The sequence below is a fragment of the Pan troglodytes genome, chromosome 4, assembly GCF_028858775.2.
Source record: "Pan troglodytes isolate AG18354 chromosome 4, NHGRI_mPanTro3-v2.0_pri, whole genome shotgun sequence".
Taxonomy (NCBI): Eukaryota; Metazoa; Chordata; class Mammalia; order Primates; family Hominidae; genus Pan; species Pan troglodytes.
This window is the reverse complement of record NC_072402.2, coordinates 113,290,026-113,316,003: the sequence shown is the minus strand read 5'-3', so window position 1 is coordinate 113,316,003 and position 25,978 is coordinate 113,290,026. Positions and strand designations below refer to the sequence as shown.

Here is a 25,978-nt window from a genome sequence, read left to right as displayed (position 1 = left end):
TCCATTTTGTTCTTTCCAAGAACCTAAAAGCTGGACAATCCATTAGACACTGCCTGTAAGTCAGTATATTTATCAGTTTGTCATGTCGTCCCCTCCTTTCTTGAATGTGAATAACCAGGTATGTAGCTAGAAATTGCCCACTAGGAAGATTCGCTGTCCCCATTAGCAATGCACGGATCTGAAATTGTCTCACTTCTTTACATATCTGTCCGTCTCCCAGATTAGACTATAAAATCTCTATGAGAACTAGGACTGTGTCTCCTGTTCACACAATATCCCTAATGTCTAGCACATAGAACGTACTCTAAACATATGTGGCGTAAGTGATTGATGCATTTTCTTGAACATTTGGAGAGAAAATGTTAAGCAATTAAACTTGTAACCAATTTAAGATTTTTTTTAGTACATGTGACTGTATTATGAAGAACAATGCAAAATTTGGAGCAATTTACAAGAAGATGGAACAGTTCAAGTAAATTTGCCCATGACACTAGTGACTTCAGGCTCTTTTATGTATGCAACCTAAGTGATGAAAAGGGAAGTACGTGTTTATGGAATCTGTCATTGGTGGTATTTCAGTGGGAAAATGTGAAAAGCTCAGATTTTGAAGGGTTGCCAGAGAAAGAGGAACAGGCAGAGGAAACTGAAAGAGGAATTTTTTTTTTTTTTTCGAGACGGAGCCTCGCTCTGTCGCCCAGGCTGGAGTGCAGCGGCGCGATCTCGGCTCACTGCAAGCTCCGCCTCCCGGGTTCAAGCCATTCTCCTGCCTCAGCCTCCCAAGTAGCTGGGACTACAGGCAGCTGCCACCACTCCCGGCTAATTTTTTGTATTTTTTAGTAGAGACGGGGTTTCACCGTATTAGCCAGGATGGTCTCGATCTCCTGACCTCGTGATTCACCCGCCTCGGCCTCCCAAAGTGCTGGGATTACAGGCCTGAAAGAAGAATTTTAACAAGCAGGATGAGCATAAAGGCAAAGTGGGGTTGTCAACATCAAGGAAACAGAGTGTTGGGAAACAATGGTCGACTTTGTCAATCGCCAGAGAGACTCCCAGGAAAAATGAGGGCAACAAAAGTATCAGTTGGATTTAGGAGGCTCCTGCTTACCCAAAGAGTTCAGGTAGAATTGTTGGGAGGTGCAGTGGTTGGAGAATCAACTGCCTGAATAATGAATTGTGTTGACACGGTACATAATACTGTATTTCTGACTACATTGGCGGCATTTCACCAAGTAATTACTACCTGAAGTGCCTACCTTCAGTAAGGCATCCTGTTGTTGGATGGGGAAAGAGAAGGAGGAAATAACTCTTAGCTTTACCTGTACTGTGCTTCTGAGACCCAGGTATGGACCTTCACTCCCAATTTAGTATCCACGGTCTCATCCGATGTTCAGTAACTGGGTTCTCCTTTGGCAGGGAGTAGGGATTGCCTGAGAGTTAAAAGGGGAGGGGAGATTTCTGAACTGGACCTCTTAGGTTATGACTAGATTGGGTGCCTGAGGCAGCAATGGGGCTTTATAAGGCTTCTTAAGCTTCATTTAACTAATTGCTTTTTTGTTCTCTCTTGATATTCAGTGGAGTTCCAATCTGTTCGGTTGTGGAGAACGAACCTGAGAAAAAGGATCTTTCGCAGGGTAGTTTTTGGGGGCAGAGGCTGATGTGCTGCACCCCCTAATCAGGGGTGTGGTTGGCTGCAGTAGGCAAGTGAGAGGGCCGCAAAGGGACAGGAAAAGTCGAGACTATCTTAGGGAACCAGGAGAGGCGCTGTACCTCTGAAGGATCTACGGTTTGTCTGGTCTGTAAGGAGCAAACACGGTGGAATTCCTTTCCAGATTTTTCTGGGCCTCGACCTCTGGCTTTTGGGGTACATGCCAAAAAAAAAAAAAAAAAGCTCAGGGAGAGTCCAGTAGCTTCGGTGACAGTTCCCCATTGCGGTTTCCCCTCCTCCACCCCTCTTTGCGAGCTCCTTCCTTCTGCAGAGAGTTATCCCGCCACATTAACCCCTGACTCACAGCTGGACCGCCCCGGCCCGCAGCGCCACGTCCCGGGTGGAGCCCGCCACGGCAAAGCAGCAGTCCGGCCTCGAGCGGCCCCTCGGGGGCGGCGGGGTGGGCGCCAACAGCAGTCAGGCCTGACAAGCGGCGACCTCCAAGGGTGAGGCCTCTGCGGGCCCCCGACTCACGCGCGTCCGGGCTCTGCAAGCGCGGTGGGGAGCAGGCTGCTGTGGTCGCGGGGACTGGGTTGCGGCGCGGCGCGCCGCGTACGGGACGGCCCCAACCTCTCGACGCCCGGAGCAAGACGCCCACCCCCTGGGCGCGCTCGCTGGGCCAGAAAGGAAGACAGAAAAGCCGCGGGCTGACCGTGGTGGCGCTCGCCTGCAGGCAAGTACCGGGCGCTAGGGCGGGGGCCGCCGCCGGGGGCGCGGGGTGGGCTGGGGCCAGGCCGCCAGGGGCTCGGGGTGGGCTGGGGGCCAGACCGCCTGCGCTACCTCCCCAGCCTACCCGACCCGACGGCGCGGGTGCTGGCGCTGCTGTCCCCAGGGGGGCGGGCAGGCCTTTCCGTCACTTGGCTTACTCTGAAGGGAAAATCCACACAGCTGTCTGCCTTTTTGTTTCATTTTGACTAGAAAACCCATTTTCGAAAAGACACTTCAGAACCATAAGCAAATAGCCCAGAGTCTTAAATGCTCTAAAGGCTCTGCATGAGCCCCTGCCAGGCACACTGAGCCAGTGCTGGAGGTTTTGGCATGGATTTTCCTACTTGGCTTTTTGTCCAAAGCTAATTTGGATAAAAATAATTTGACTGGCAGCTGTGAGCTAGTTTTCAGTATATTAGGACCTCTCCAGCTTTCCACGGTAGTAAACTTCTTAAAGAAAGTATTTAAAAATATTCTCATATTTATTATTATTTTTTAATTTATCCTTTTAATTTTGAAAAGCAAGGGTGAGAAAGGCTATATGATCTGGAGGTAAAAATACACCATTATACAGAGTTGAAGTGTCATCCCCTGAACCCACAGTGCACGTCTACAAAGGAGAAGAACTTGTCCTTCTCCAAGTGTTTAGTATTCCTTAGATTAGTGTTTTTCAAACAAGCCTGATGGTAAGACGCATTTAGGACTTTTGTTTAAAATGCATCCCCCCACCTCTGAAGGTTTAATTTGGTAAGCTTGATTTCCAGAATCTGTATTTCTATTTTTTTATTGTTTAATTTAATTTTATGTTCTGGGATACATGTGCAGGACTTGCAGGTTTGTTACATAGATAAACGTGTGCCATGGTGGTTTGCTGCACCTATCAGCCCATCAATCCTTACATTTTAATATTTTGAAGTAGTAGGTTGGTTATAAATGGAGTTAAGCAACTCCACTTTATATGTCATTCAAATCAGAAAATAGATAAGCAGGTATAGAATATTGACACCTACATTTGAAGCAAAGTAAATGTGACGTGTACGCCTTACTGTATGGAACTTGAAGTATAAACCATGTTTACACTGTTGAATCATGGGCACCTGTCTGTTGAGTCATTTGTTCCTTATGCTATTCTTAAAATGTATTCATTTAACAAATATCTGCTGTTAAATCTTCTGTCTTTAATCCCCCCTAGACCACACATCCCATTCTAGGTCCCGCTCCCCTACTTTGCTTCTTTTTATAACAAACAAAAATCCTCTTTGAAAGATTTAATCTAAGTCTCCATTTTCATTTTCCCTGTTTCTTCCTACCCCCTCTCATCTGAGGCTTTTTGTCCCCATTACCCCCTACATGGTCCTGATGTTGCCAATGACTGTCTTGTGAAATCCAGTGTCTGTGCACAGTTCTCATCTTTCCTGACCCCTCAGTAACATTTGATCACTCCCTCCTCAATATTATTTCTTCTTCACTAATGTTCTTCACTAATATTCTTCTTCACTTGGCTTCCAGGTCACCATATTCTCCTGCATTTCATTCTGCTTCATTGTGTCTCCAGGCTTCCCCACCACTAAATCTTAGTATGCCACAGAGTTCATTTCTTGGCCATATTTTTCTAGCCATGCTTTCCCCCAGGACAATTTGTATCCCAAGCCATATTCCTTGGCTATAAATAATATCTATCAGCTGATGACTTCCAAAATTTTATTCCTAGCTTTAGTTCTCTTCTGAGCTCCAGATGTATGTGTATGTCCAGCTGTTTACTCAGCATCTCCACTTGGCAGTCTGATAGGCATTTAAATTTAGTATGGACAGACAGAACTACTGATGCCAGATTCACCAAGTTCTCCCTCTGTTTCCCCTCAGCTCCCTCCCTTATCTCAATAAACAGCCTCAGTTACTGCCATTCAAGTAGGCCGGAATTCTAGGAATTTACTCTTGACTTCTCTTTTTAGGTCAGACTCCGCATCCAAGCATCCAACAAATTCTGTTGACTCTACCCAGATCTGCCCACCTCTCCCTCTCTAAGCTAAGCCACAGTCCTGTCCTACCTACATGATTGAGAAGTCTCTGCCTCTGCCCTTGCTCCTCTACAGTCTTTTCCAAATAGCAGTGATTTTTGTCATACATACTCAGAACTTTAATTTCCCTTCAGAACCTTCTGGTGGCTTCTTATCAGAATCACAAAAAAAAGAAAGAAAAAAAAAAGAAAAGAAAAAACAGACTTACAATGGCTTTAAAGCCCTGTGTGATCTAGTCCCTGACTACTTCTCTGAACTCATCTCCTGACTTCCCTCTCATCCACTCCACTGTAGTAACACTGATTGTGCTGCTGTTGCCTTTGCCTGCAGCTGGTGTCTGCTAGACCATTGCACACTGTACTCCCTCACTTCTCTGTTAGCATGCTGCCTCAGGGGTTACTGTGCTATTGCAGCAAGATCTCTTTTGCTGCTGGGCCTGTGCGGTAGGTTGGTATTAAATACTGAATGCTACTCTCTAGAATTCCATGAAGCTTATGGTACCTTTAAAACATTGTTGGTTGCTTGAGTTTCCTAATATTAAAAATGCACAACCATTTTTCTTTTGAGCCTAATTTTGATAAGATGGACAGTTTGCCTTTAAATTCTATGTTTTTATAAAATCTCTTCCTGATTTGGAGATTTGCCCTTTACCATGAGTTTTCATTTTTAGATACAGAAAATGGAAGAAAAATATCCAGTTCACTAAAAAGAATGTGTAATAATATTTGGTGGGGGGCAGTTGCTTTGCCCCCCTCCCCCCACCAATAGGGGCAATAGGAAATAGGAAGCAATAATCTAACATTTGGAGACTCTTTGAATGGTACCAGCAGCAGGTAGTTTATGGGAAGAAGAAAAATGAAGACACTTGTTCAGAGAATAATATACAAGTTTCTAAGTTCTGCAGTGACTAAGCCAATATCAGAGTTGTCAAGATTTTATAAGATATTATATAAATTGAACTTTTTTTTTTTTTTTTTTTGAGACAAGGTCTTGCTGTGTTGCCCAGGCTGGCCTTAAACTCACGGGCTCAAGCAATTTTCCCACCTCAACCTCCCAAATAGCTGGGACTAGAGGCACATACCACTGCATCTGGCTCCAGTTCTCTTTTGAGGACTATGTAGAAATGAAAAACAATATTTTCATCTTTATGAAGAGGTGTAGCAACTAAAAGATTGTTTAATTTATAAACCTTATTTCTCATTTTAATCTCAAGGAACCGGTTCTGTTATCAGTAGCATATGTACTATCACCCCTTCTTTTAAAAGAAAAGAAGAAAATTCCTTCTCATTTCAGAATTAGGATTTAAGATACTTTAATAAATATTTCCAATATAAGATTAAATTAAATTAAATAATAAGTAGATTTGGAATATCAAACAGAGAGAAGAGTAGGAGGGTTAAGCAGAAGCTAGGAGTGAAGTTATTAATAGTATCAAAACACTTGCCATAAGCTTCTGTCTGTTGGCCAGAGCACTCATTAACCTGGAGCTTCCTAGCAACTGAGTGAAGAGATAGGGTCCACAAGATGAAAAAGCAGTGCCCAGGTGAAGATCAGATAGAAGCATTTTTTAAAACATTTACTTGCTCAAGGACCTGTTTTAGGTACGATGAAGATGAATGTTCTGTCCTTTGGTACTTAAGAAGAGTGTTGGAGAAGCCCTATTTGGTTTAGAGTTAGCAAACCCATGCTCTTGAAATATTTGCATATAAATAAAAAACAGATGAAATAGAGCTAAACCTGGAGATAGGCTAAACTCATTTGGAATGTAGAGATAGAGCATGTAAGGAAGACACTTACCAAAGGCGTTGGAAAAGATATATATAAGGAAGATACTATTTAGATGGAAATCAAATCAACATAATTGACATAATTGTTGACAATTATTGACCTAATTGATATTTATAAAAATATAAAGCCTAGAAAATGAATTTTTATTTACTAAAAAACTATTTTTTCAGACTGTGTTATCATTGTTCAAAAGGTGAACATGTATGTGTATATATGTGTACATGTGAAGAACACATGTGAGTTCTTCACATATATATGAAGGAATACATATATATACACATTTATATATTCTTATGCATATACCATTCACAGAGGATCAATGTTACCTTTTTGGTATTCCCTTGGCCCATGAACAACATGGGTTTGTATTATGTGGGTCCCCTCATATGTGGATTTTCTCCAACAAAACCTGGATCAAAAATGCAGTATTCCAGGATGCAAAACCCACATATACGGAGGGCTGACTTTTTGTATACGCAGGCTCTGCAGACTGACTGTGGGACTTGAGTATTCTTGGATTTTGGTATATGCAAGGGTCCTGGAACCCCTGGAATCATTCTTCCCTGCCCTTAAGTATACCAAGAGACGACAGTACTTCTTTCTAATCTATTTTCTCTGCATTTTGTTTAACAAAGCTGAGATCATATTCTGTATACTATTTTACAGTCAGTTCCTTTTCTTTAATTACATTTCATTTTCGTGTCATGAGAAGCGTTTTCTCATGTCATTAAAATTGTTCATAACATTCATAAACATTTTTAATGGTTTAATAGGATTCGATCATATGAATAATGTGACATAGTTAATATTATCATTCCCCAGTTTTTGGATATTTTTATTTTTACCTCCAATGGAATTTTGACTAGCTTATGATACTATGTACAAGATCTCTTATGATAAAATATAGTCATATAACTCATACTTCAAATATGCCAGAAAATATCTCCATAGTTTGCATGACAAGAGAAAGCTAAGCCAGTTTGAGAAACTGACAAAAAGGTCTGTCAACCTAGATAACAGAGGGAGATAGAGGCTCTCTAAAAGAAAGTAATATTTATTCAGAAATGGGCATTGCAGTGGGAATATGTGTGCCATAGTAAATTGTGTGTACTCAGGGAAGTAAAGGCAGACAAAGATTTTCAAAGTAAAAATGAGGAGGTTTACATAATCGTTTTGAGATAATTATTTTTGGCTTGTGGATAAATAACAAGGGTGGCACCAGTCTGAAATTGGACAGGAAGTTGCTGGGCAGTTGTTCTTGCAGAAGTACTTTTTATATGGGACTGTGATGGCATTTGTGCAAGGTTCTGTTTTTGTTTGTTTGTTTGTTTTTGAGACGGAGTCTCACTGTCTCCCAGGCCGGAGTGTGCAGTGGCGTGATCTCGGCTCACTGCAAGCTCCACCTCCTAGGTTCACGCCATTCTCCTGCCTCAGCCTCCTGAGTAGCTGGGACTACAGGCACCCGCCACCATGCCAGGCTAATTTTTTGCATTTTTAGTAGAGACGGGGTTTCATCATGTTAGTCAGGATGGTCTTGATCTCCTGACCTCATGATCCACCCACCTTGGCCTCCCAAAGTGCTGGGATTACAGGCGTGAGCCACTGCGCCCAGCCAAGGTTCTGGTTTTTGGGGAGACTTTTATGATAGTTCTGGTTACTAGGCATTTATGTATAAGAACCTTTCCTTCATGGCCTTTCCTGGCTCTGATTGTCCAGTTTTTTAACACTAGTAACTCCATTTTGATTCTGACAACTCTTACAGACCCATAAAGACCCATGTGCAGGGAGCTGGAGGAACAAAGTGGAGAAAAGCATGAGATGAGATTGGAGCTGAAGGAGCCAGGCTATGCAGGGTATTATTTGTCATATCAAGAAATTTTTATATCAAGCACAGTAGGAAGCCAATGCAGGGTTATAAATGGGAGTAACTCAAATCAGATGTTTTGAAAGATCATCCTGGCTGTTGAGTGGAGAATGGATTAGACTGATTGAGAGTAGGGGACCAATTAGGAGGCAGTGCAGAAGACCAGGGTAGAGACATTGATCTAGAATGAAAATGTGGTAGAGAGGAAACTTGAAACAATTTGAGATTATCTGTTAGAGTTAGATACACAGGACTTGGTGATCACTTGGAAGTGCAGGAATAGGAGAGTAAAAGGAAGGTGTCAAGGATACCCCAGGTTTTGGGTAATAACAGGACAAATGATAATGCCATTTACCATGATGGAGAAGTCTGGGAAAATGAGGTGCAAGCTACCTTCCAGGTCAGCAAGTAAGACAAATTAAGAGTGCTGGGAAATACATATTATAAGAGATGTGAACCAGATATTATGGATATACAGAGGATGAGTACTTAATTCAACTTGGAGATAAAAGGAAATGCAATCCTTGAGTAGTGTCTTGAATCATAAAGAGGAGCTATTCATGTAGATGGTTGGGCAAGGGTACATTCTAAGATGGAGCATAGAGGCAACAACATGACATTTGGGAAAACCGTAAATAGGTGGATATTAGAACTCTCAAGAGTAACATGGTAGGAGCAAATGTTATGGATAAAAGGAGAAATTGGATCATAGAGGGCCTAGAATGTTATTCTAATAAGATAGAGTTTTTCTTGAAGGCATTAGGGTATTATCAAAGGGATCTTTAAGCAAGAGAAAAACAGGATCAGTTTTCCATTGCAGAAAGATCTATCTAGAAATGATGTAAAGGGAAAGAGACTGGAGGCAATGAAACTAGTTGGATATTATGGGAATTTGTAATCCTCTAAGGAGGAATAATATAGGTCTTGAACTAAAGCATAGGCAGGGAATGGAGAGAATGGGAAAAGAGACAGATATGTTTAGGAGACAGACTAAACATATCTATTAGCAGGACTTAAAGTTTAGTGGGTGGAGTTCTGGGGAGGGTTTGTTTGAATGGGTGAAAGAATATGAGAATAATTTCTAGGTTTCCGTCCTAATCAGTAGAGAGGATATTAGTATCATTGACCAAGGCAGAGAAGATTGAGGAGGAAAGATTGATTGACTGATTGATTGATTGATTGATCCATCTGTCTGTCCATCTGTCCATTTACCCTGTGCTTATTGAGTACCTATTATGGCCCAGGTACTATTTGCTTGACCCAGTAAGCAAACTTTGGTCAACAGAGGGAATGACTGTACCAAGCCCAGTTTGATATCTATCACTCATATTAGTTCTTGTGGCCCAGCCTCCATTGGAATCATGTCAGAATAGTGTGCAGAGTCAGGGGTGCTACAAACCTAGAGAAGGGAGTGCTGTTTGGAAACAACTCACAGACTGAATTCAGTCTGTATCCATCATCTCAGATGGGGATGAGCTTTTCTCCTAAAAAAAATCTCCTGAAGTCATGATATGCCTTTAGCCAGCATTTATTTCAGTTCATCCAATTGTGAGTCAGTCCTCCTCCCAGGCTGCAAGGGTATTTATGGTGCCTTCTTAATGCCAAAGGATTTTCACCAATTGCTAATTGCCTGCTATTTGTATCCTCTTTTTCTGTGGCCATTTCCTGAAAGTACTTTTAGCCAAAACATCTATCATATATTTTTTTTCTAACAGGTCTAGCCACTGTCACTTTTATGTCGTTGTTATGCATGAAAACTGTTTGCTAGAAAACAACATTTTGGCAAACAGTATAAACACTTTGTCAAGCTGCCATTCAGACTGAGGAAAACTTAGTAAGTTCAATAATTTTGGATTTCTTGGCTGAGAGCCGATGACAGAACTTAGTCTCCTAAGCTGACTGATCTACTAGCAAAAAATGTATAACTCTGCTATTTGGCATTTAAACACACATACTTACATACATTTATTTATTTAAAAGTATAAAAAGACATCTAAGACAAACAGTGCTCTCATGAACTGTATTGCATAGGAAAGCACACAACCATATGTGTGTTTGGGTGTATGTGAATATGTATGTATACATACACACAGTTTAAAGCAAGCATATGCAAAGATGCACATATTCAGTATAATTTTAACACAGAATTGGGATCATACTGTAAGTATTGTAATATATTTTAATTTGATCATTTTTAGAAAAATAAGTAAGTAGATAATGTTACAAAGGTCATTTTAGTCAAAGGAAACACATTTCAGGCGTGGATGAAGTTACAGAGCTGGAAAGGCTGGACATCCTGGCAGAAGAGTAAAGGACCAAGCATTATACTCACATTTTTGAAAATTGTTTTTATATAGTAATAACATAGAACACAAAAGTCCATAGAGGAAAGTATATAGTTGAATAAATAAAAAAACAATCACCCATGTAACCATTTTCTGGTCTACAATCATTTTTCCTAAAGATTGTCTTTTCCTCACTACTCTGCAGTACCTCTTTTGTTGTACATCAAGTGTCCATATATGTTTGGATCTGTTTCAGAGCTCCTTATCCCATCCCATTAGCAATTTGTCTAACATTTTGCTGTATTACCTTGTCTTCATTGTTGTAACTTTATAGTAAGTGTTGATGCCCAATAGAACAAGTCCTCCCATCTTATTCTTCCAAGTGTATTGACTATTCTTACTCTTTATATTTCCACAGAAATTCTGGAATTGAACTGGTAAAACCCAACCAAAAAAAGTCTTGTTGAGATTTTGATTGGTATTGCATTGAATCTATATATCAATTTAGAGAGAATTGACATCTTTACTATATTGAATATTTCAAGTAATAAACATGATATATATGTGCATTTATTTAGTATTTTCCTTTTATATTTTATCTCACTAATATTTCTGTGTGGAAATCTTGCCCCTTTTTTGGTTAGATGTATGCCCAACTATTTGATATTTTTTGATCTATTGAAAAATGACTTTTTTTGTAATTTTATCTTTTATCTTTGTTATTGGTATTCAAAAATACAATTGAATTGTTTATGTTGATCTTATTATATCCATTTTCTTGCTAAACTTGCTTATCTTTTAGTAGTTTTGGTAATTTTTAAAATTTTTGGATGATAGAAGACCCTTTTATTTCCAGTTTGCTGAGAGTTTTTATAATGAATGGATGTTGAATTTTATCAAAAGATTTTTATTTTTAATTGTCAATGTGATTACTTACATTGATTTTTTTTTTTTTTAATTTTTGAGATAGAATCTCATTCTCTCACCCAGGCTAGAGTGCAGTGACAGGATCTCGGCTCACTGCAACCTCTGCCTCCTGGGTTCAAGCAATTCTCTTGCTTCACCCACCTGAGTAGCTGGGATTACAGGCATGCGGCACCACACCTGGCTAATTTTTGTATTTTTAGTAGAGGTGGGGTTTTGCCATGTTGGCCAGGCTGGTCTTGAACTCCTGGCCTCAAAATGATCCACCCACCTTGGCCTCCCAAAGTGCTGGGATTACAGGCGTGAGCCACCACACCCAGCCACATCAATCAATTTTTACCTGTCAGATCAACCTTGCATTCCTAAAATAAACCCAACTTGTTTGTGATGTATTATCCTTTTTATAAAAAGGATCCATTTTTCTAACATTTTGTTTGTGATTTTTGAAGTAATAATCATGAGTTAGACTGATCTATAATTTTCCTTTTTGTAATATTCACATCAGTTCTTGGTGTCATGGTTATGCTGGCCTCATAAACATGAGTTGGGGAATATTTCCTCTTTTTTAGTCTTCTAGTTTTATTATTTTTTTCTTTACATATTTGGCTACCATTTGAACTTGGATTTTTCTTTTTGGGGAGATTTCCAATTATGAATTTATATCTTTAATAATAACTGAGAGAGAGGATTAGGAAGAATAGCTAGTGGGTGCTGGCTTTAATACCTAGGTGATGGGATGATCTGTGCAGCAAACCATCATGGCACACATTTACCTATGTAGTAATCCTGCACATCCTTAAATGTACCTCTGAAGTTAAAAGTTGAAGAAAAAAATTAATTGAATTCAGGTTATTTCTTCTGTGTCTGTTTTGAGAAGTTGTCTATTTCTTGGAATGTGTTTATTTCGTCTGAGCTTTCACTTTTGTTTATATATGATTGGTCATAATCTTTTTATTACATTTTACGGTCTGCAAGATCATCACTGAGATCCCATTTTCATTTCTGACATTGGTTATTTGTGCTTTCTTTCACTGTGCATATGACTCTAGATTAGCAGCTATTTTGTTTCATCACGTTAAAGCTATCATTATTTCTCTTGAGAAACATTCTTATTGTTGCATCTTTTAAGGTAATCTATTTTCTCTTGCCGTTTTTAAGACTTTTTTCTTTGCTATTGGCTCTTAGCAGTTTTACTGTGTTGAAGCTAGATGTGGCTTTCTTTTCATTTATTTTCCTTGAAGTTCATAGGACTTTTAAAAATGTGTGATCTGATGTTTTTCTTCAATATTGCAAAGTCTTTACATTATCTCTTAAATTACTGCTTTGCTTTAATTCTCTCTCTTTTCATTTGGGACTCCAATTTACACATTTTTTATACCTTCTAATTGTATAGTTGTCCTGTATAGCTTTTACCTGCTTTCTTATATTTTACATTCTTTTTTTGTTTCTCTCCCTTATTCTGAAGGGTTTTTTTTCTAGCTTGTTTTCTAGTTCATGAGTTCCTTCTGCTGCTGATCTAATCTAATGATAAATCCATCCATTCAATTCTTAATTTCAACTATTATATTTTTCAATTTTAGATTTTTTTCTTACCTGCCATGCCTTTTTTTAAAGTTTGCAGTTATCTGACAAAATTCTCAATCTTTCCTCCTCTTGTGCAATTATAGTTATTAATAAAAGTTTGAAATCCACATAGATTTATTTCTATTGTCAGCTGCGTTTGCTGGCTTTCTTGTCTTCTTCCAGAGAGGATTTAATTTTTGCTTGTGCCGGGTTCCTGGCAGCAGTAACAATCTGTGATCACTTTAATCTGATTTCAGAGATGGCGGTTATTAAAAAGAATGCTTCCATTCCTGGGAGGATCAGTCTGTTTTTAGATCACTCTTACACCTAGTTGTAGCCTTCAGGGTCCCAACCCAAAGCACACAACTGGAATCACACTTTTGTCTCATTAACCATGAGGGGCAAAAAGCACAGCACTAGCTTTCCTCTTCTGAAATTGAAAAATACTCTAGGGGGAGAGTTGTCTCTGGGTTTCTGTCTTCTGGATTTGGGTTCTATAATTCTTCACTATGTCATTAGTTCTCTGATGCTTCAAGCCTATTTTTTTTTTCTATTTTGTCTAGCTTTTCTAGTTATCCTCAGCAGTAGCATTGATCCAAATTACCTAGTCCACCAGTACTAGAAGTGGAAGCTGCAAATAGCCACATTTTGATATTTGAGAAACAGGCCAAGAAAGAGCATTTAGTAAAGGAGACTGAGAAGGAGGAGATGAGAGAGAGAGACTGACACATGATGATATAGTTAAATGGATCTTGGGAAATGCCTTTAGTGACTTTAAAGCCATAATAGAGAGTTAAATAACTTTTCATAGGAGTTATTTCCTCTTTCCTTTGTAGCCTATATCTTTGGAAGAGAAAGAAAGATAAGATGATAGTTCTAAAGGGAAAGATATTAAATAAGTACGACATGCAAGTAAAAGCAGGAGAGCAAAAGTACAAACAGAAGAACCTGAAAAATCTTAAAGAAAATTGATTGTCAGCAGCTCAGACATCTGTATACATCTGTAGCTAATAGATAGGCTATGGATGGGTAATAAAGAAACTGAACTCGAGTTTTTAATACAATGTATCCCCTGAAAGGATTTCCCTTCAATTTAGAAAATGTACATTAATATTGCTTTCTATCAATAAGACAACCAACTTGTACAGAAATTTCTGAATCCAGGTATGGGAAGCACTGTGGAAAGGTTTCATATTTCATTTCTTCATAGTTAGATAATGGTCCTTTTGTCTACTTTGTAATCTTTTCTGTTTTCCATATTATGTATAATGCATATGTCATATTTATATTCACGTAACTTTTTCTTTTTTGAGACAGTGCCTTGCTCTGTTGCCTAAACTAGAGTGCAGTGGTGCAATCATGGCTCACTGAAGCCCCAAACTCCTGCGCTCAAGTGATCCTCATTCTTTTTAAATTTATTTATTAAATGTTTTTTGTAGTCATGGGGTCTTGTTTTGTTGCCCAGGCTGGTCTCAAACTCCTGGCCATAAGTGATCCTCCCACCTCGGCTTCTCAAAGTATTGGGATTACAGACATGGACAACTGCACCAGACCCTATATTCACATAATTTTTTAAAAAATGTAGTATAAGTGATCATTTTTAAAATCTAACAAAATATGTTTGGATTGGTTACTTTCTATTCTGGTTGAGTCAATTATTTATATAATAGGGATGATCAAAAGCTATCTGGCTATCTCTCTAAAGCTACAGAATTCTGTCATATCTTTGGAGCTAATTAATTTATTCATTCACAAAGCATTTCTTGAATGCTAACTATATGCTAGGCTCTGGGGATATAGTGATGAATAAGACAAGTTGATCATTGTTCTGATCAAGTTTGCAGTCTAGAGAGAATGATGAGAAACTAAGCAGATAACCATGCACATAAATAATTAATTGTGATTAGTGCCATGAAGGAAAGATACAGAGTGCTAGGCTTTGATAGATCCCATAACTCTAACCTTTCTAATGCAAGCTCTAATAGCTAAGAATGAAAAGTATAGGTACTGGCTTACTCTAACTGTAAATAAATGCCAATAGGTAATATTTGATATTTGATAATCCTTTTATTTAGGCTGGGCCTTTGCCATCCTTATTGACTCTCTGCAATCCCCCAAAGAAAGAAAACAAATGACAGCCAATTCTCAAGAATGTTATTTCAATCTAAGATCAAGATGGATTCAAATTCTACTCATTCTGTTCCTGAAAATACTTATTACCCTAGTTGGGATTTTTTAATATTTCCAGTGTCTAAGAAGTCTAAGAATAGTCTACGTGTTTCTCATCTGGCTGGCATGGATCTGTTCTACTGTGTCCTGACAGCTCGGCAGAGCTTGGCACACTCCCGTGCTGTAGTTGAGGGATCAGCAAACTTTTTCTGTGAAGGGCCAAGGAGTAAATATTGTAGGCTTTATGGGCTATATGGTTTCTGTTGCAATACTCAAGTCTGCCTTTGTAGTATGAAATAAGCCACAGACAAATACATCAATGAAGGGACATGTCTGCCTTCCAATAAAAATGTATTTACAGAAGCAGGTGGTAGAGTGTGTTTTGGATGTTGTATCAATCACAGTTTAGTTGTGGACAACAGAATCTACTCTAGTTAGTTTAAGTAGAAAGGTGTGTCTTATGAGATATTACAAGATGTACAGTATCATTGAGAAAGTTGAAGAACTGCACTCTAGGTTGGGTTTCTAGAAACACCTCTCAAAGCCATATAACAGACTTGTCTACTGGCCTGGGGCTTTTGGCATACTCAGAAGCCTCCTGCCAAATCAGGAAGCAGCTAACTCCTTAATTATGCCAACTCTACCAGAATCTTAGCCAGCAAAACAGGTGCTTCATGTTCTGTCTCCTTGCATATTTAACTCAGACGTGTAAGTACATCTGATGCTGAACTTAAATTACATTTAGGAAACCTAGCATTGAGGGAGTCTGGGAGATGAAAGTTTTTAGTACTTGTGGCACAGAAAGTACAGGAAGATACAGTAAAAAGAGACAGGACTAAGTTTTCGATGAACAATTCTTTAGCAGATACTGCAGCAGATCTACAGAACACCACTTTGGCTAATTAACATCATGGACACTCTTCTTTTCAAACCTAAACTTCTAGATAACAGCAATAGCTGTAATGGCATGCTATCTCCCAATATAATGCAGCTCTCCTTCATATAAACAAAAGTGAACTCACCTTCTCTCTAAAAGGTACAACCTGAAGTCCCATAGGTCACTGTATCATCTGTAATATTCATCACAGACATTATCCTGTGACCCAGCACACTCAAGAGTTAAGTGGCCTATTCCTCTTCAGAAAAGGAGTGGTGGTGGAGAGACAGAGCTTACCCAGTGCCCAAGAGGATAAGACCTTAATTTTAAGATGCTTCCACACATATATTTCACCCTCTTTACTAGCAAATTCCCTTCAGTTCGTAAGCATTCCAAGTATCTTCTCTTAATGAAAGCCTCTCCTGACCCTGCATTTAGTTATGAGTATTGGCCTCTCCTTTCCCTCTCAGCCAACCTTTTCCTCTGAATGTCACGGTGCTAAATGCAGTGGATGCTGACTTCTTGGCAGCCGTGGGTGCTGACCACTGCTGAAGCCCTCTCCTCCCTTGGCTTTCAGATGCCATTCTGTGTCTGATTTTCATGCTGTTCCTGGGCCAATCCTGTTCCGTTATGGGCCCCTCACCCTGCATATGCTCTTCAGTCATTGGTTCTGTCTTTAGCTCTCTCTCTCCTCTCTTTTCAATACCTATTCTCAGTTACTCACATGATTTAAGCAAGGAACTAACTTGTATCCCCAATCTAAGATGCTCTTTTATGCCCCAGACCTACATGTGCAAGTGCCTACTGGATCACTCTTGGAAGCCATGGGCACCCAAGCTCCATAGGTCCCAGACTGGATTTCTTGGTCACCCCCAACCCACTTCATCCTGATTATATTGCTTTTCTCAGTGAATGACACCACCACCCACCAAGTTACATAAGGCATAAGCTTGGGAGGCATCCCTGACTCTTCCCTCTCTGCCATCCCCATTACCTCCTACATATCTTTGTCTCCACTATCACTTCATCTGTTTGGGGCTCTGCTTTCTCACCGACACTATTGTAGCAACCTCTTAACTAATTGTTCTCCCAGTCTAGCATCTTCCAGTCCTGTAGCCTAGTTTCTTTACAAACCTAAACTTCCAGACAACAGTAATAGTTATAATGGTATGCCATCTTCCAGTAGAATACAACTCTCCTTCATATAAACAAAAGTGCACTCACCTTCTCTCTAAAAGGTACAACTCAAAGTCCCATAGGTCACCATATCATCTGTAATATTCATCATCAACAATTTTAGGACTATTTTAACCTGTGTCAAGTCAGATCAGATCACTCGCATTTAACACCTACCAGGGGCTATCTGTCTGCCAGCATGATGAAAGCCAAAGTCCTGAGCAAAATACCTTAGGTTCCTTATAAGGAACCTCTTTTAATCTACTTTACCTTTCCCCTGCTCTTGCTTCTTTCCCTTCCTCTTCTGCCTCCTCCTTCATGGACTTGAGCCATAAATGTACGGTGCAAAATGATTCTAACATACAGTCTTTGCCCTCTGGTACCTCAATGTTTTTTCAAGTGCTGCTTCCACTGCCTAGAAAATGTCCACCTGTCTTTGTCTTGCAAGGGTGAAGCGTCCCCTGCTGCAGATGGCCCTCCTGAGTGCTTTCATGGCACCTGATATTCTGAATATAGCACCTGTGCAGTGAGTCCTAATTGTCTTGTTTAATTATCCTGGCTTCACATCTCTAAAACCTAGCATGTTTTGCTGCAGAGTGAGTTTCCACCAAAATATTTATTAATAACAAACATTTATTAACAACAAAACTTATTGATTGAACACAGGAATCTTGATTTTACATATATTTGCCACAAGATGGTGCTGTTCAGATATGAACGAAAAAGGCTCTCCAAGGCTGAAGGATTCAGTACTAGGTGAAATTACTTTAAATATTTTAAAATTTTAATATTGTTACATTCATCGGTCACCCTACTTGACCAGTCATATAAGCATTTGAAGTCGGTTAAGCACTGTCTTTCTCTTGAACTGTTTTCTTTCCTTAGCAGCTGGGGTACCACTCTCTTCTGGTTTTCCATCAACCCATCAACCTTACTGACTAGTCCTTTTCTGCCTCCTTTGCTAGTTCTTTCTTTTCTGTTTTTTTTTTTTCCAACACTCTACCTTTATTAATGGTTTCATTAATGATTTATGAATTGCATGTTGTCATAGCAGTAATGGGTAGAAGTGACTAACAAATTGCCATAAATCTAGCCTAAAGACAGATCATCAACTATCCAAAAATCATTTGTAACATAACACAAATAAAAAATCACTGTAGGAATAGTTAATAATAATGACAACAATAACTCCACCTTCATAATGTTGGAGTGCCATAGGGCTCAGCCTTTCTTTTTCTATCTATACTCACCTCCTTAAAATCCTGTATAGTCTTTAATGATCTCATATTGTCTTTTTCAAATACAATCTATACAAAGATAAAGGCCAGATATACATCTCCCTGCTGGACCTTTCTCCTACACTCCAGACTCTATATTCAATGCCTAGTCAACATCATCAGCAAATCTTCTCAGTTCTACTTTCAAAATATGCCCCAAATTTAGCCACTTCTCACCACTTTTACTACTACCGTCCTGGTTCAAGTCATCATCATTTTACTATTGGGTTTCTGCAACAGACTCCTAACTAGTGTTCCTGCTTCCACCCTTCCCTTCCTGCCTTCTATTCTCAGTGCAGCAACCAAAGTGATCCTGTGAAAACTAGTCAGATCATGTCACTCCTCTGCTCAAAATCCTCCCCTGGCTTCTCCTCTCGCTTATCTCCTTCTAGGCTACCGTTGGCTCCCTCCAGCCCCACGGCACCCCTTTGCGGTTTCTATTTTTTCCTTATAGTGTTTGGATCCTTGATTTGTCTATAGCCTCCCTTTTTATCTAATTCTGTTAATTTATCTCATCTTTGCCATTTTTGTTTCATTGATTTCATATTCTTTTTAGTACCTCCCAGAGCAAGGTTATTCAAACTGCTTGTCCATGATAATCTAAGAAGTATGCACCAGAATGTAAACCATGCTGCTTCCTGCTTTGAGAGTGTCTTGCTAGGAAAAAAATGTCAGCTGGCTAAACAGCATACTTACTGATGTAGTTGATTTACATCCTGGCACAATCTGCTTATCTCCTCATTGACTGGTAAGAAACAGTTCAGAGACTGGCATCTTGTTCATGGACTACGCTTTGAGTAGCACCACCGTAAAATATAAACATTTGTTGTATAAATGTTTTAGCTTCTTTGTTATGTATTTAATAGCAATAATAGCTGCTAACGTTTATTGAGTACTTACTACGTGCCCAGCACCATCCTAAGCCATTTTGATCTTCATAAAACCCCTAAGGATAGGGACTATAATTATTTTACAGATAATGAAATAAAAGCACAAATATATTGATTAAGTTGTACAAAATCACAGTTATTTTATAGCAGGAAGGAGATTTACACTCAGGCAGTCTGATTCCAGAGTGCATAGTCTTCATGAAATGGAATTTTAAATCTGTTTTTGTACGCTATGATTCTTCTTTATATTCTTTTATATTTCCTGTAATATTTTACATATTCACCATAGCATATTTGCCATGTTGTTTTTTTCATTCCTCTTCTGTTTAATATGGAAAATTCTACTGGGGTCCTCTTTTGCATAGATATGAAGTGGATAAATTCTGGACTCTCCTTCCTTCTTATCTCAGACCTATTGATCTTCCCTTCAGAACTTTAGTTTAAGGGTACCATTTGGATTGATTATGTTTCTTCACATTTCTGTTGCCTGAGGGGATGGATATGATTCACTCTGTTGGGCTTTGGTCAACAGTAATTGGTAGTTTTTCTCTTATGTCTTTTCTGGGGCAAGGGATAGAGTTGGGGTGTCATTCTATCAAGTTATAAGTTTTTTTAAAAAAGGCTCAGCCCTACGGAGAGCAATTTGACCAAATGAATCACTGTTACAAATGGAAATCCCATTGGGGGAATTGTTCTATAGATAAACTTGCACACATATGAAATGCTTTTTGTACAGAATTATCCATTGCAGCATAGTTTGTCCTAGTAGTAGACTGGAAACAACTCACATATCCAAGAACAGGGAATGATTATGGGATAGCCACATGCTGCATGATTATGTAGCTGTAAATAAGAGGAAGTTCGCTATGCGCTGTTATGGAAAGCTCTGAAGATATAAAGGGAAAAAGCAATGTATACTAATGTTTATCCACTGCTGTTTGGGATTTATATGTCATGTATACATATGAATAATGACACTTTTTTTGAAAAGGAAAGAATAACAAGAATATTCTTTCAAAATATCCTTGTTTTGAATTTTGGGACATTTTTGAAAAAAGGAAAGAAAAATAATAATATATATTCATAGAGAAACAGTGGAAAGATGCAGGAGAAACTGATAAAAGTGGTCACCAGCAGGAGACCATGGGAATAAGTAACAGGATGGATGGAGACACACCACCACCTTTTTTTAAAAAAAGTAAATGAAAATGTATATACATACACATTTTAATTTTTATGAACAGTGGTCTCACATGCGTCTCCCAAGTGGCACCCTCACTCTCCTTCCATTTAGCTGAAGCAAGGAGGTGAAACCTAAATTTTTTAAGCCTGGTGTTCGTTGTTCTGATGGAGGAGGAGAACTTTAAAGGAGGCTTTCCAGGATTCCTTTGGCCAGCCTTCCCCAGATTTCCTTCACCACGCCATGCCTTTCCTTTGTTCCAGTAGAGCCCTTTTTACTGATGGAGTTAACTGGCCCACAGTGAAGCACAGTCGTGTCCTCTCACTTCCTCCCAGCCCTGGGAACCACAGTGCAGTAAGGAATCCTGACCATCTCTCCATGTCTGAGTCACAGTGGTGGTGGGAACAGCACAACTTTCCACAGCTTGTTCCCTTGGCAGTCTCCTTACTCCCTCCCTCCAGATTAGAAGATGATAGTAAAGTTTTATAGACATTGCCACTAGTTTTTTTCTCTCGGTCTGATTAGGTGGGTGACACTGCTTGGAAGTTGGAACACATCATAGATTTCTGAAGTCTTTTGCTCTTTTTTGCTAACTGGTATTTAAGAAAAATAAGTCGAAGTTGTAATTCTTTGTTTTTATTTTAAAAGATTTTGTGATCTGCCTTGACACACTATCTTACCCTAGAAGTTTTTCATATTCTTTATAAATAGCTGTTATATTCCTTCAAAGCACTTGTCTGTACCAGCTAGTGACTAAGATAATGGTGTTGAATTCAGTGATAAGTGTAGATCATTTTAATTGACAGTAAATAGATGCCTCTGGATGGTTTAACTATTGTTTTCTCATTCAGGGGGAAACTTCTTTCTGCAACTTTGCATAGCAAAATCCTTTTTTTTACAATGCAGTAACAAAAGTCAGCAGTGAATCCTAATCAATGAAGAGAGTCCAAATTAATTTGGTTTTATTATTTTGGATGGATATATGTCACATTTTAGAGTTATTATGCCTTAGAATACCTCTTGGTAACTAGCACAATATACCATGGAGCGAGAACCTAAAGTACAGACAGAGTGAATGATGGAGTGGTCAGCAGTTTCCTCACTAGTCAGAGGCAGCTGCAAACATTTTTACTCACATACATTGAATGAAATTCTCTATGTTTTTTTCCTTGGTTTTTGTTCCCATGACAGTTTTCACCACTTTTGTTGAACAGTTTCTTCTAAACCTGAATTATGTAGGCATATGTAGCCATGTTACTTATGTTGTTATGAATGTTATAATTTCTTCTTGAGGTATGGCCTTTGCCCATAAAGAACAAGTAAAAATGCTCTGGAATATAGTCTGTGGCTCACATTTGAAAGTATGAAACCTGTATTTATATATTCTAAATGTTCTGTCTTTTAATAAAAGAATTCCCCTTGAAACTGCCTGTCTGAGGGATTTTATTAGGAATATTGCCAACGTTTTCTGAAGACTTATTTCAATTAGATTCACATGGTATACTTTTCTTTCACAGTTGATCTAGTTCTTCCACTCTGAATTTAGAATTTTTTTAAATAAAAGAATGAGTCTAGGCCAGACGCGGTAGCTCATACCTGTAGTCCCAGAGCTTTGAGAGGCTGAGGCGGGAGGATTCCTTGAGCCCAGGAGTTCGAGACCAGCCTGGGCAACATATGAAACCCCATCTCTATCAAAAAAAGAAACCAAAAAAAACCAAAAATTAGCCAGGTGTGGTGGCATGTACCTGTAGTCCCAGCTACTCCAGAAGCTGAGGTGGGAGTATGGCTTGAGCCTGAGAGGCAGAGATTGCAGTGAGTTGAGATCACACCACTGCACTCCATCCTGGGCAACAGAGCCAGACCTTGTCTCAAAAAATAAATAAATAAATGAATAAATAAATAACAACAAAAACAAGAATGAGTCTAGACTATAATCATTCTTTGTTGATTTCACTGGAGAAAGTCTCAAGTCTTTGTTTCTAGAGTTCATTTCCAAACTGAGATGTTAATTTTTCCCTAGGTGAATAAATATATTTTCTTCAGTAGTTACAGGATTCGTTGGAAAAAGATATTTCTTACTTTTCACACACTCTTATTATAATTTATTCTCCATTAGATTCACCATCACCACAATGCCTGACTCCAGACAAACAAAAAAAAGCTCTGAACCAGTGAATCCTGGACATCATTTCACTTGACATTTCAGATCTTCTGTTTATGCTGTCAGTAGAGATGCTGCCAGTCATTGTTAGGATATTTGTGTTCTATTTTGTTTGTGCTTGATACAGAAATATATTTATGCTTAATTGAATATTCAGTTTCTTTATATTTTCCTGTTTCTAGTCTACATGGTAATTTGATAATGGAGAAATTAGATTTAAACTGCATGAAAAGATAAAGTGGTATGGTACCTATCACGAAAATACCAACATAATTTATTTCAATCTGGAGGTTTGTAGTGCTAATATAACACCATTTACATTTTCCAGATGTCTCCTATTATATTAAACTGGACCCTTTATTTAATGTTCCCTTCGCTGCCTGTGATAGCCCTTGTGAAGCTCACAAAAGATTAGTAGTTTAGCTTCCCAATTATCTGTTTGTCATTTATGTATTTGGAGCTGTCTATTATAATCTTTTTGAGCTTTTCAGGTTGAATGAAAGTTTCCATTTTTAATGTTTTGATTAAATTTATAATATTCTTCTGTTTTGTTACTTCTTTTAGATTGAAAAGAAATGCTGAGAAATACATAAAGTTTTCTTCTTCTGCCTTGGATATTTATAATGGGTATCGGGAAGTCTAAAATAAATTCCTGCCCTCTTTCTCTCTCTTGGGGTAAAAGGCACAGTGTGGATACAAGTCCAGGATATCATGAGTCAGATTCCAAGAAGTCTGAAGATCTATCCTTGTGTAATGTTGCTGAGCACAGCAATACAACAGAGGGGCCAACAGGAAAGCAGGAGGGAGCTCAGAGTGTGGAAGAGATGCTTGAAGAAGAAGCTGAAGAAGAGGTGTTCCTCAAATTTGTGATATTGCATGCAGAAGATGACACAGATGAAGCCCTCAGAGTCCAGAATCTGCTACAAGATGACTTTGGTATCAAACCCGGAATAATCTTTGCTGAGATGCCATGTGGCAGACAGCATTTACAGAATTTAGATGATGCTGTAAATGGGTCTGCATGGACAATCTTATTACTGACTGAAAACTTTTTAAGAGATACTTGGTGTAATTTCCAGTTCTATACGTCCCTAATGAACTCCGTTAACAGGCAGCATAAATACAACTCTGTTATACCCATGCGGCCCCTGAACAATCCCCTTCCCCGAGAAAGGACTCCCTTTGCCCTCCAAACCATCAATGCCTTAGAGGAAGAAAGTCGTGGCTTTCCTACACAAGTAGAAAGAATTTTTCAGGAGTCTGTGTATAAGACGCAACAAACTATATGGAAAGAGACAAGAAATATGGTACAAAGACAATTTATTGCCTGAGATGAAACATATAACATGTGGCTGGCTCTTGTTTTGTAAACCAAATGATTAATCTTCACTTGAGAAAGCAGTTTCTAGGAAATGTTTAAATAAAAGAGAGTCTTCGCCTTAAAGAAACCTATGGAGCACAAGAAAGATAAATTTCTGCAGGACAGTCTATAAAATTGTGGTACTTTTTGATGTTTCAGTAAACTTGACATTGTCAGAGTTTCAAGGACTTTTCTTTCACAATTTTCCTAGTTCATGGATATGAAAAAGGAATTCTCAATCCATATTCCTCGTATTGAACCTTGAACAAAAACTTGTATGACAGACATTTTTAAAAATGTGACAACACTTTTATTCTCTGAATTTTGATCTCAAAGGACACAGAAAAAAAATGGCCCCAGGAGATCTGATCACACTTCCTCCTGAGGCACCTCTCATGGATGTTGCAATAAGCATTCGGGTACTATCACCCAGAAATATGAATTGCCAGAATAGAACATTTAGCATGTTGAGCGTTGATGCATATAAAATCAGAAATAGATGTGAGAATGGTGGAACTTTTTAAAAGAACCCAGTCAAATGTATTTTCTGCTGAAATCTGCATATTTGGAGGCATTTCCCACCACCGATTCACAGCCCATTTGATAGTGTGGTAGTTAGGGACTTCGTGGAGTGGTGTTCAGACGTCCCCTGGGGCTTAAAGCTCTTCATATTAGTCATCATTTGTAACTATGGCTTTATTTGCAGAGCTTCTAAAAGGCGTATAACTGTGTGAGTGGCCAGATATTCACTTTTTAAATCAAAAACCTCTCTTATGGAAGCTTTAAAAGTTTCCCTCACACACAATTCTCTTCTCAGGAAGTATTTCTCATTTAGGTCTTCAAAGTAGCCTGACTGTGTGCATGTGTGTGTGTGATAGGTTATTTATAAAGACTTTGGATAGAAGGAGATGTATTTTATTACCTCCTATTCTAGAGCCCCATGCTCCTAACAAGCCAGAGAGGCCCCAAACAGGCTTGTTTCTTTCCTCCACAGCCCTTCTGCCCATCTGAGATTGAGGGAGCATCGTCCACTTGAGATCAGGGATGGAGTGGAGAATGGGTCATGTCATGTAATGAGAAAAGCCCTCTTCAGGATCATGAGACTTGGTTCTAGTCCAATTTCTGCCACTGAGGATGAATGTAACTGTGGGCAAACTATTTACCCTCCTTTATCTGTGAAATGAAAGGGTTGAATTGATGGATCTCTAAAGGCCTTTGTCCTCTATGAGGATGTGAAAAACTAGGGGCCACAAAAGGGAATAAGCAAAAAAGTTTGGATTCGATAAAGTGATATATAATAGTTGCAGAAGGCTTTATATATGCTTATAATGAAAAGATATTTTTTGTATATTGACAGCATAATTTATTTTTAATGCTGTCATTACACTTAAAGTCACAGGGAAAAAATATACATGCTTACTCAGGCTTTCTTAAAAATAAATTTTTATAGAGATCCTTGAGTAAAGACATTTTGCTTAATTTCTTTTTTCTTATTCCCCACTTGTATATCCCCTAACAGTAGCGGGATCTGCACACATCTTTTTTCAGTTACCTCTTCATAGCCATGAACCAAAACGTTCTATGAGGAGCATGCAAGTAAGTCGAGCCTCCTATTCTATGAGTACTTATTAGAGGAGGAGATTGTTTTCATTGCATAGTGACATTTTCTTAGCCTTAACGTTCTGATAGTAGCTTACTACTCACTTCTCTTTTTCAGTTTTCATAATAAGTGTTCATTTTTTTGCCATAATGCTTCCTGTAAAGCCAATTTTATATACTAATAAAACATGAACTGCCCACTCTTCATGCCTGCCAAACTTGGGGCAATTGATGCTAAATGGTATTTTTAAAATAAATGTTTTTATTCTTTACTCTTGACTAAACTTGTTTATTTTCAACTCCAATGAATATTGTGGAAGAGTGTTTTGAAATGAAGCATCGATTTGTACTTCATAGAGCACCAGACACAATGTCTCACCCAATTTGGGGTTCCATATTTTTTTATGATAAAGAAAAATGTTAAGTGCTGAATT

The 25,978-nt window shown here is 38.7% G+C and overlaps 1 protein-coding gene across 1 annotated transcript; it reads left to right on the top strand.

Annotated features, from left to right (window-relative positions):
* Positions 1 to 1,990: 1,990 nt before the first annotated feature.
* TICAM2 (TIR domain containing adaptor molecule 2) lies at positions 1,991 to 25,823 on the top strand. The gene is given in 2 exon segments (NM_001195204.4): positions 1,991 to 2,378; positions 23,150 to 25,823. A coding segment is annotated over 1 exon segment (708 nt). The 5' UTR covers positions 1,991 to 2,378; positions 23,150 to 23,208; the 3' UTR covers positions 23,917 to 25,823.
* Positions 25,824 to 25,978: the final 155 nt, after the last annotated feature.